The sequence below is a fragment of the Nannospalax galili genome, unplaced genomic scaffold (genome assembly GCF_000622305.1).
Source record: "Nannospalax galili isolate Female #2095 unplaced genomic scaffold, S.galili_v1.0 scaffold433, whole genome shotgun sequence".
In the NCBI taxonomy this organism is placed as follows: Eukaryota; Metazoa; Chordata; class Mammalia; order Rodentia; family Spalacidae; genus Nannospalax; species Nannospalax galili.
Window position 1 is genome coordinate 1,935,650 of NW_008338715.1, and position 11,425 is coordinate 1,947,074.

General features: G+C 33.7%; 1 protein-coding gene across 1 annotated transcript in view; it reads left to right on the forward strand.

Annotated features, from left to right (window-relative positions):
• Positions 1-11,425, forward strand: part of Tecrl (trans-2,3-enoyl-CoA reductase like) — a 118,710-nt gene that overhangs the window by 98,094 nt on the left and 9,191 nt on the right. The window contains exons 8-9 of the mRNA XM_008833262.2: positions 365-408; positions 2,085-2,142. Coding sequence (XP_008831484.1) covers positions 365-408; positions 2,085-2,142 — 102 coding nt within the window. The remainder of the gene's footprint in view (positions 1-364; positions 409-2,084; positions 2,143-11,425) is intronic.

Sequence of the window (11,425 nt, forward strand, 5' to 3'; positions counted from 1 at the left end):
AAAAATATAAGAAAATAGAATGTTCTATTTTATTTTTAAAAAATGTCATGAAATGTTACTATATCCTGTTTTTGTAGTTGAAATGAGACATTAGAAATATCCAGTTGTCCTTCAATGAGCTTAATAACACAAATTATTCTAAATTTCATTTGTGTTTTAAGTTCTACTAAGGTACTAAAATAAAAGTACACTAATAAAATAAAAATACTTTGAATGTCTTATGTTTCAAAAGTATCATTAGCATATGACACAATACTTTTAATTATAGGATGTTTGGATCAACTAACAAAGTCTGTGTTATATTTTAAGCTCAACAATCCAGAGTAGGAGAATTAATGTCACATTTTATTTTTCTCTTCTCTAGCATTTGGAAACAGACAAGTCACAATATCTGCTATCAATTTCCTGGTATGTACTATATGATGTTTATTTATTATGTTCTAATTTTGATATTAAGAATACATAATATTGAGGATTTTTTTATGTAGAAAATACAATCTACTTCAGGTCATATATATACATACATATATATATGACCTAAAGTAGATTTTATATATAAAATGGGGTAACATGAGATAAATGGATGGTAGTACATGATTTTAATCCCAGCACTCAGCAGGTTGATCTCTCTGAGATCCAAGTTATCCTAGTCTACTTTGCAAATTCAAGGTCACCTGGGGCTACAGGAAGAACTGTCCCAAAAAAACCAAAAAGCAAAAGTCAACCAATCAGTCATTCAAACAACCAGTCAATGCATCAAATAATTTATAAATCTTTCAATCAATACAAAATTATTAGAATGATTTAAAATATAGTAATCAGTTAAAACATGATAAACGATTCTTCTCTCTCTACACATTCACAGACTTTTAGAGAAAACATTTTTATGTCTAACATTTAAATGTCCAAAATTATTATATTTAATTGCTCATTTATTGATTCAGTATCAAGAGATACTTGTCTTTGTCAGATTAATTTATTTAGAAATGCTGATATTCAGGGCTGTTTCTAAATTTTTCTCTACATGTGTGCTCTGCCATCCCATGTGAGCAAATACATGAAATAAACATAATGACTGAATGAAGTTCAAATTAATCTGAGTGAACAAGATTTTTATTTTAATAAATTATTCCAGTAGACATCTCAGTACTCATATATCTGTTATTAATTTTCCTGCCACAGCATGTTCTGCTGTTAGCGTTTGTCTTTCAGTTTCTAGAATTTCTTAAGTCATTGTAAGTATGTAACATTCGAATTATCCAGATGTGTTCATTGCTCAAGCAAAATAATTATGCATTTCATTTATTGTAATGTCTTTATTGCTAATATTCTTCATTTGTCATTCAGAAAAGTTTAGTGAAGGAATTGTTTCATGAATAAAAATAACAACCACATTTAGCTCTTTTTTAAATGTATTTTTTTATGTGTTTTTATTTTTCTCTAGTTTCAGTCCTCCTCTGTTTACAGCTAGTTCCTTATCACTTATGTCTATGTTATTGACATGTTCTTTGTTTATACACTACTGTAGATTTATTGCATTTTCCCCTGTAAGCTGTCACTATGTATGTACTTTCCCCACAAACAAATAAGCATAGCATTTGCATAAAAGAAAATTTTAATGAGAATTAAAACTTCTCTTAAAAATTTATGATACTTTTAAAATATATTTATACATGTATTTTGCAGAGTCCAAATAGACATAATTAGACAAGAGCAAAATTCTAATAACTTGGTTTGTGTTTCTTCATTATTGAACTGTTCATTCTTCCTGTTCTCATATATGTTCACCAATGGTACCTTTTAAAAATATTATATTTATTATTTTTATGAGTATGAGTGCATTGACAGCATATATGTAGTGGGCCCATGTAAACAAGTAACATATACTTCAATAATAAGAAGCAGATAGAACTACCTGATTAAAAAGGTGTTTGACCTGGTTATCAATAATAGTGAAAAATATCTTTTGAATTTCTATGTAATTCTAACCAGTCATTTGGGGATTTAATGCATGCCTACAAATAGCTTCTCCAATTATTATAAATTTCCCTCCAGTTAATTGCAAAGGTATGATATTTTTGTAGATTTGTGAAACTGGAAATCATTTCATCAATACAATATTGGCACACCCAAGTCACACAGGTTAGTTTCCTTTTCTTTACATCTTCCTTAGAGTGGAATTTGCTAATAATATACTTTTGAAAACACATTTTATAATGATATTATTTAAACTAATTTAACACATGTTGGAACAACACCATAATTTCATCACTTTATATACATTTCAAAAATACTTGAATGGTTTAGAAAATTGTTTCCTACACCTGGATCTTGTAGGCTTTTCCCAATATTTTCTTCTAACAGTTTCAGAGTTTCAGGCTTTACATTGATGTCTTTGTTCCATTTGGAATTGACTTTTGTGCAGGGTGAAAGACAGGGGTTTAAATTCATTCTTCTACAGGTGCAGATTTAGTTTTGCCAGCACCATTTGCTGAACATGCTGTCTTTCCTCCATTGAATATTCTTGGGTCCTTTGTCAAATATCAAGTGGCTGAAATTGCATTTACTCATATTTGCATCTTCAATTTTGTTCCATTTATCTATGGGTCTATTTTATGCCAGTACTATGTTGTTTTTATGACTCTAGCTCTGTAATACAGCTTAAAATGTGGCATAGTAATCCCCCCGACGTTCCTCTTAGTGCTCAGATTTGCTTTGCTATCCAAGACTTTTGTGCTTCCATATAAAACTTGGGATGCATTTTTCCATTTCTGTGAAAAATATCATAGGGATTTTGATTGGTTTTGCACTGAATCTATAAATGACTTATGGTAGGATGGTCATTTTCACAATATTAATTCTTCCAATCCATAAGTATGGAAAGTCCTTCAATCTTCTGATGTCTTCCTTAATCTTTCTTTAAAAAATTAAAATTTTCATTTTAGAGCTCTTTAATGTCTTTGGTCAGGTTTATTCCAAAATACTTTATTTTATTGCAGCTATTGTGAAAGGGAGTGTTTCCATGTACTCTTTCTCTGATTGCTTATTATTGGTTTATAGAAAGGCTACAGACTTTGTAGGTTAATTTTGTAACTGCCACTTTTGGTGTCTCTTAGATATAATATTATATCACCTGCAAAAAGGGATAATTTTATCTCTTCTTTTCCAATTATTACTCCTTTAATTGCCTGCTCTTGTTTTATTGCTTTTGCAAGAGGACTATCTTAAAGAGAAGTGGAGATCGTGGACAGCCTTGTCTGGATCCTGATTTCAAAGGGAATGCTTCCAGTTTTTCCCCATTTAGAATGATGTTGGCTGTAGTTTGTTATATATGGACTTATTTATGTTGAGGTATGTTCCCTGCAGTCCAATTCTCTCTAGGACTTTGGACATAAATGCATGTTGAATTTTGTTAAAGGCCTTCTCTGCATCTATTGAGATGATCGTGTGATTCTTGTCTTTGAGCCCATTTATAAGATTTATGACATTTATTGACTAACAAATATTGAACCATCCCTGTATCTCTGTATCTCTTAGATAAAGCTGAGTTGGTCGTGGTGGATGATGTTTTTGTTGTGTGTCTGTATGTGATTTGCAAGTATCTTGTTGAGAATTTTTGTATCTATATTCATTAAGGATATGGATCTATAGTTTTCTTTTTTGGTTGTATCTTTACCTGGCTTTGATATTAGAGTGATGATGGTTTATAGAAGGAATTTGTTGGAAGTTTTCCCTCCATTTCTATTTTTTTGAATAAATTAAGTAGTATTGGATGTAGATCTTCTTTAAATGTCTGATAGAATTCTGCTGTAAATCCATCTGGTCCTGGGCTTTTTTTAGTCGGGCGGTTTTGTATTACTGTTTCGATTTCTTTTTGTGATATGGGTCTGTTTAAGCTGTTAATCTCTTCTTGGTTTACTTTTGGTGGTTCCCATGCCTTTAGATATCTGTCTATTTCTTTTAGGTTTTCAAATTTAGTAACATATAGTTTTTGTTAAGTATTCCCTCATAATGTTCTGTATCTTTCTGGTGTCTGTTGTGATGTTTTCTCTTTCATTTCTGATTTTGTTGAATCAGAGGTGCTCTTTCTTTCTTTTGGTTAACTGGGTTAGAGGTCTGTCAAACTTTATCTTTTCAAAGAACCAGCTCTTAGATTTGTTGATTCTTTGCATTGTTTTCTTTTTTTCACTTTCATTAATTTCTGCACTGATTTTTGTCATCTCTTCTTGTCTGCTGGGTTTGGGTTTCATTTGTTGTTGCTTTTCAAGTGTCTTGAGTTGCAATGTTAATTCATAAACTTATGTTCTTTTTAATTTTTTGATGTAGGCACTTAGAGCTATAAACTTCCCTCTAAGGACAGCTTTCAGCCTGTCCCAGAGGTTTTGTTGTGTTGTATTGTCCTTTTCATTTAGTTCCAGGAATACTTTTATTTTTTTCTTAATTTCTCCATTGACTCATTCATCAATTAGGAGTGTATTGTTTAATCTCCATTTGTTCATGTGGTGATTAGGGCTTCTTCCAGTGTTGATTGTAAGCTTTATTGCTTTGTGGTCTGATAGAATGTATGGAATTATTTCAATCTTTTTGTATTTTTTGAAATTTGTTTTGTGCCCCAGTATATGGTTGATTTTGGAGAAGGTTCCATGGGGTGCTGAGTAGAAAGTGTGTCCTTTGGTGCTTGGGTGGAATACTCAGTAGATGTCTGTTAAGTCCATTTAATATATGGTATTTTCTTAGTACCATTTGTTTGGTGTATTTTTTTTTCCATCCTTTCACTTTAAGATAGTATCTGTCCTTGAAAGTGAGATGCAACACCTTGGGTATAGTCCTTCCTTTCTTCATGACATTAAGATGTTTGCACATGCATTTCTAATCTCTGTACATCTGATTATTACTAGTCACAATCGGTTACTTTTGAACTCCTTGGCATCTAAGCATGGATATAAAGTCGTCAGGGAGATTTCAGTGGTAATGTTTTTCACATCTACTAATTATCAAGGAGAAAATTTTTATGTTTTAAAGAATTATTATATTTTAATCATTATTTTTTAATGTTTAATAACTACATGATTAGAAGAAACATTTCACTACAGCTTTAACATATTCAGTAACACACTCCAGAGCAAGAGCACATCTCTTTCACAAGTGGTACACATTTCTAGGTTCACAGTTGAATTAATACAGTTATACAATATTGAACTCAGTATAAGCCCTGTAAGACATAAAATTGAATGAGTTTTTAACATTTTTAAAAGATCTCCATTTCATTTTTGGATATATTTTTCCTTTCAGAAAGACTCATTTTCTTTTGCTATTAACACTGGTATGTTGGCACATGAATCTCTAATCTGTATGTATCTGATTATTACTAGTCATAATCAGTTGCACTTGGATCCTTGGCACCTGTGTATGTCTATAAAGTCATTGGGTAGATCTCAATGGTAATGTTTATCACCTCTACTAATTAACATGACATAAATTTTCATGCATGAAACTGTGTATTTTAATAATGAAATGGAGCTATTTTTTAAGGGTTAAAACCTCATTTAATTTTATGTCTTATAGGGTTTATACTGAGTACAGTATTATATAACTGTAATAAATCAACTGTAAGCCTAAAAATTTATAGCCAATTTTGAAAGAGATGCATCTATTTTTGGAAGTTGTTATTGAATATGTCAATGCTGTTGTGATGAAACGCTTCTTCTAAGTATGTGGTTATTAAATAAATAATTTTTAAAAATACTTGAATGAAATCACATTTGCCAATAATTTCTCTTTTAAATTTTTCTTCGTTTTTGGAGATTTTTATAAAGGGTTTACATATATAGATGGAAATAAAATCACTACCTCAAGTCTCCCCATATCCTTCAACACATGCCCCTCCCAAAATCATGACTTTTTTTTTTAAATCCACAAAGTCCAGTTAGTTTTGCTCATATGTATTTTCTGTGGGGCCAACCACTACAGCATGGGAAACTTACTAGAGGTCAAATTCTCAATAAAGTTTTAATCTCCCTCTTCCATCAATTATTCATGGACAATAGTTCCTAAGTAGTAGGTGGGGCCTGGAGATCATCTGCCATGTATACTTGGATTTTCGCTGGCTTCATCTTGTGTAAGGTGTTGTGCATGTAACCACAGGCAAAGAAATTCATGTTGTGACAAACATCTCAGTTCCAGAAGACAGCACATAACATTCCTTCTCATTCTCTATCTCTTACAACCTTTCTACCTCCTCTCCCGCAATGCACTCTGGCTTTGGTGTTAATGGGATTAATATACATGTCACACTTAGGGCTGAGAATACAGTTTCTTTTTCTCAGTACACTGAGTATTTATGCATATCTCCATTCACTAATGTCTATTGTGAAAATAAGCATCACTAATGAAAGTTAAGAGCAGCCTAGATTTATGGGTATACATATAAATATTTAGAAGCCAGCTTGACATGCACATGTAGCAAAATAACAATAAAAGATTCTGCCCTAGGGTCTTTGACTTCTTTACCATGGCTTTTTGACCATGGTTACTGTATGAAATACCCTTCTGTTGTGCACTCAGGAAACTTAATCAGAAAATAGTCAGTTACTTCTAACATTCATGCTACTATTGCTCCATTGAGCACATCTTGCATGACTGGTCAGTAGTGTACCATGCAGGGTTCAAGTGCTGGGTAATATCATTGATATTTTTTTTATCCTTCAGAAGCCCGAATAGCATCTTCTGGAATTACAAAATTTAGAAATCAGGAAGTAAGTTTTCTGGTTTGTGTGAGATTGATTTTTCTATGTCCTGCAACCAAAGTATTTGGTGTCCAACAATAGAGTCTTGATATGGGTACACAAGACAAAGCATAGCCTGTGCTATTTTGGAGAATTTTGGAACTGCCTATCCAGCAATCCATAGGAAGATATTCTATATGTTTCTTACCTATAACCATATCCATAACACACATCAAGGAATAATTTTACTAAAAGAAAAAAATGGAAGCTTCTTTAATATACCTACATGCACTATAAGAAGAATATAAAATATAGTTTTCCTACAACAGGATTCAGTGGCCTTAATAGATACCAACAGATAGCAAATTAAATTCCAATGCCAAAGTGGATGCCTACTTTTGAAGTTGTTGATGAGAGAGAGAGAGAGAGAGAGATCACTACTGAACTTGGATACCCATAAGAACTTAATGATAAGATCCTAATGCTTAAGGAACTACATATCCAAGTCTCAGAACAAACAAGGAGAAATCAAGCTGGTACTAACCTTGAAACATCATCTCTGCTAACAAGCTTTCATTTTAGTAGAAGGTGCTATGAGTATTAATGCAGGAGTTAGATAATCATCAGCCTTGCCCACCTGTAAACCCTGCAAGCAACAGTAACATCTCACTTTGGAAAATATGCCAACTGGTTCGATAGTGGCATGAATGTTGTAGAATTAACCAACTATCTTCCAATTGGATTTATGTCCCAGTTCACAAGATTGAGTCTGAACCTGATACTGTTATCAGGGTCAAGAACTTGTGAATAGACAGATAACAGGCCATAGGTAAGAGCCTCCTACTACCATTTTGCTAATAGACATAGTGCAAAACTGATTCGTATTGATATATTGTTATACCTATAGATTAATGCATCTCTCAACTCTAACAAGAGAAATGTCTTCCAGCAGTTGGAAGTTAGCATATGCCCATGCACATACACAAATTGTCAACATGCAGAGAATAAGAGACTACAGATTGCTCAACACTAAATGGTACCCAAAGCTCAGAGATAGTTGCAGAAGGCTGAGGAAGATTGTAAGAGTCAGAAATGGTTGATGAATGCAAGGTAACTGCGTGGTATTAACACCAAAGTATACTTGCACATATGAACCACAGTGCTTATGACACTATGCCCATTACTTTTGCAAACCCAAGTCAGACAGCAACAAAAAATGATCGTAGAGGTGGGCAGGAAGCCACAGTCCTTGTTGAGTATCTTTTGGCAAATGATAGAAGCTGGGAGAGGTGAGTCAGTTTTCTCTACAGGTGTCATGCCATAAAAGTTGGCCAGATTTCAAGGGCTAGACCAACACCAAAGTGTATTTAGGAAACAGATTAGATTCAACAGGCCTTAAACAAACAAACAAACCAAAAGAATAAGAGAGGACATGAATTTGACCTAGCAGTAAAATGGGAGTTGTAAGGTGAAGAGGGCATCTGAAGGTGATCAAAGTACATTATATGGAATTCTGAAATCAATTAAAATATTTTTAAAAGTAAAGTTGAAGTCAGTTGATTAGAATATACAATTTTTTTTCTTGAGTACAATTAACTCTTTTTATTTGAATATTCTTCTTTTGTTCACATTAGACTGAGTTGTAGAATTTCAGAATGCTTATATGTCTTGTTATTTACAGATGCTTGTTTATACATGTGTGGAGCTGTATGTATGAGTGTTCATATACTACTATAATAATCATTTAGGATGAGCATATTTGTGATGGTTGATCTTGGTTGCCAATTTGAATGGATCTGGAAATAGCTAATAAGGTCAGGGAATTTCTTTATCTGAGTCATTGAAGCAGAAAAACCCATCCTAACTGAGGATGGTGACTTCAATAGCAGCCCATAGAAAAGGACGTGACAGAAGGGAGCTTTTGTTTTTTGCCTGCTTTCCTTCACTCTCACCAGCTAGTTTAATTATGGTAGCATTCATTTGTCAATATTAGAAGTTACTTCTTCAAATTCTAACATAGACCAAAGATCAGCAGATCTACAGAATTCCCCCAGGTTAGCCTTCAGTGCCGTACTGGGACTGCTAAGACATCCAGCCTCATGGACTGTGAGCTGTAATTCTAATAACTTCCCTCTCCAAGTTGGTTTTGGTTAGTGTTTTATCACATCAATGAAAGGGTGATTAGAACAAAACCTGGTACCACAAAATGGGCTATTGCTATGACAGACCTGATCATACTGTTTTGGGGAAGATTGTGGAGGTGTATGGAACTTTGGGTTAGAAAATTCATTGAGTGCTTGTTGTTTGTTAGTTGGTTTTTGAGAGAGTTGGAGAAATGCAAATAAATGATGGAGGCCTGGATTGTGAAACTGTAAAGGAAGCGAAGATTATCAGCCATTTGTGTGATATTTTGAATTGAGAATCCATGGTTTCTGGTCAGCTAGGGTTGAAGAAAAAGCTGTGACTTACAAGAGACAACACCAATGCAGTGAAACCTTTGCTTTACTGTGAAAATTGATGCAAGTTTGCTAGGGCTGAAAGATCAGGTGTAATTAAGAAATGAACAGAATCACTAAGGTGAAATATGGGAAGTATTTCCTCAGGGTCAGCTGTGGTCAGAGGGTCCAAGGCTGCATCTCAAGCTGGACGCAGAACATGGTGATCTATAAGATTTTCCAATGTTTATTGGTTTTGGTGACATCAAAGCTGCAGAATTGAAAGTATCATGGAGCAAATCAGCCTTGGCAGCATGTGAGGCTGGGAGCAAGCCGGTAAGCAGCATCCTCCATGATTAGTACCTCGAGGTTCCTGCTTTGAGTCCATACTTGACTTCCTTCAGGGTTGAACTGGGCCTTGGATATGTAAGATGAAATAAACCCTTTTTGCCTCCAAGTTTCTTTTTTTCAGTGTATTACCACAGCAGGAGAAAGTAAATAGGACAATATTTTTGATAACAGAAGAGTCTATTTTTATATTTTTTCTGCAGAGATGCTTTACATGATTTTGATCAGTATATATTGATTTTAAATGTGCAGATTATCTTTGAAGAGAATTCTTTATGTTTGTGTGTGTGTGTGTGTGTGTGTTTAAGGTGATATTTCACTGAAGTTTGTGACTAACATTATTCGCTGGAAAGAATGTTTTCCAAGAGTCTTGAATTTTTAAAATACGTTTTTTTCTAAAGTCTTTCATTTTCTAGAAGTTCTTTCCTTTTTTTACATCTCCAAATGTTTAAAACTAAGAATACATTTTTGAGGATATATTTTAATGGATCAAACACTAAAGAACATAAGGTTAGTTAATAATCAAATAGAGAAAAGGAAAAAGACGTTTAGTATAAGCATCTCTGTCCCTCAACATGACTCCCAAGAGGGATGATATCTTACCATGATCATGCAGTTTGTTTGCTGCCAGTAAGGTAGATGTTTGATTCAGGAGTAGTTAGACCTACTCTGCATGTATGTAAGTATACCTGAGTCATGCAATGCCCACAGAAGTCAGAAGAGGATATCTGATCCCTTAGAACTGGAGCTATGGACAGATGTTTGTTGTAATTTGTGTGCTGGGAATCAAATCTAGGTCCTCTGCAAGAGAAACCAGTACCCTTAACCACTGAGTTATCACTCCACTCCCATTTTCACCTTACATTTTAAAGATGGAAAGTCATATTTTTAATCCAGTGGATATTATCTGGGTATAGCTGCTTTAGCAAAGATACCATCTCTGTTAATCATGTGCATTGCACAAGTGCACACTTTAGATATAAAGAATGACATTAATATCTCCTTGTGATGACTTTTGTTTAATAGAAGAATGTGTGTTATTTAAGTTGTGTCTAGAGGTTTCTAACTCATTGTAATTGATGTTATTCCAAAGAATAAGAACTAATCTGGAGATCTAAAAGTATTATGAAATACATATTTCTAATAAATATTCATGATTGGGGGGAAAAAAAGACCATGAACCAAGTGCATATGTTTGGTTTAATAGTCTTCAAAAATGTAGAGAAATTTTACTTGCTGTGGTATACAGCTCCCTGAATAAAATTAGCATAGGCTAGTTAGAGAAATCCTTATAAAAGACTACACAACTCTGTATCCAATATGCTTGTTTTGATGATGCATTCTTCTAAGATCTAAAAGTGGGTTTTGTTCTTATGACAAAGTTAGAAGTAATATCTGAGAAAGGAGTAATGAAACATTATACCAATTGCTTAGAGATTCTTGATGTAATCCATAATTTATTTTATTTCACTAAAAGTAGTGATGGCATCGATGTGTGTCCCCGAAGGCTTATTTCACTTAAGCATTGGCTTCCACTTAGGGGAATGGAAGGATCTGGTAGTTCCCTCAATAGTCTGTTCACTTGAAAGATGGCTTCACTTACAATCAGCCTGGTACATCAGAGAAACAACCCTAACCTTGGTGATGGTGATTTTGTTTTCACCAGCACATTCCATGTAGCTGTGTAAACAGTGCATCAGGCTTGTCTTCACAGAATGCAGAAAATGTGGAAACATTTGCCTTGCATAGCGAGGCCTCCCTTTCTCCCTCTTTATCCATACAGATGATAGATGGATGATGATGATTGATAGATGATAGATAGATAGATAGATAGATAGATGATAGATAGATAGATAGATAGATGATAGATAGATAGATAGATAGATAGATAGATGATAGATAGATAGATGGATAGAT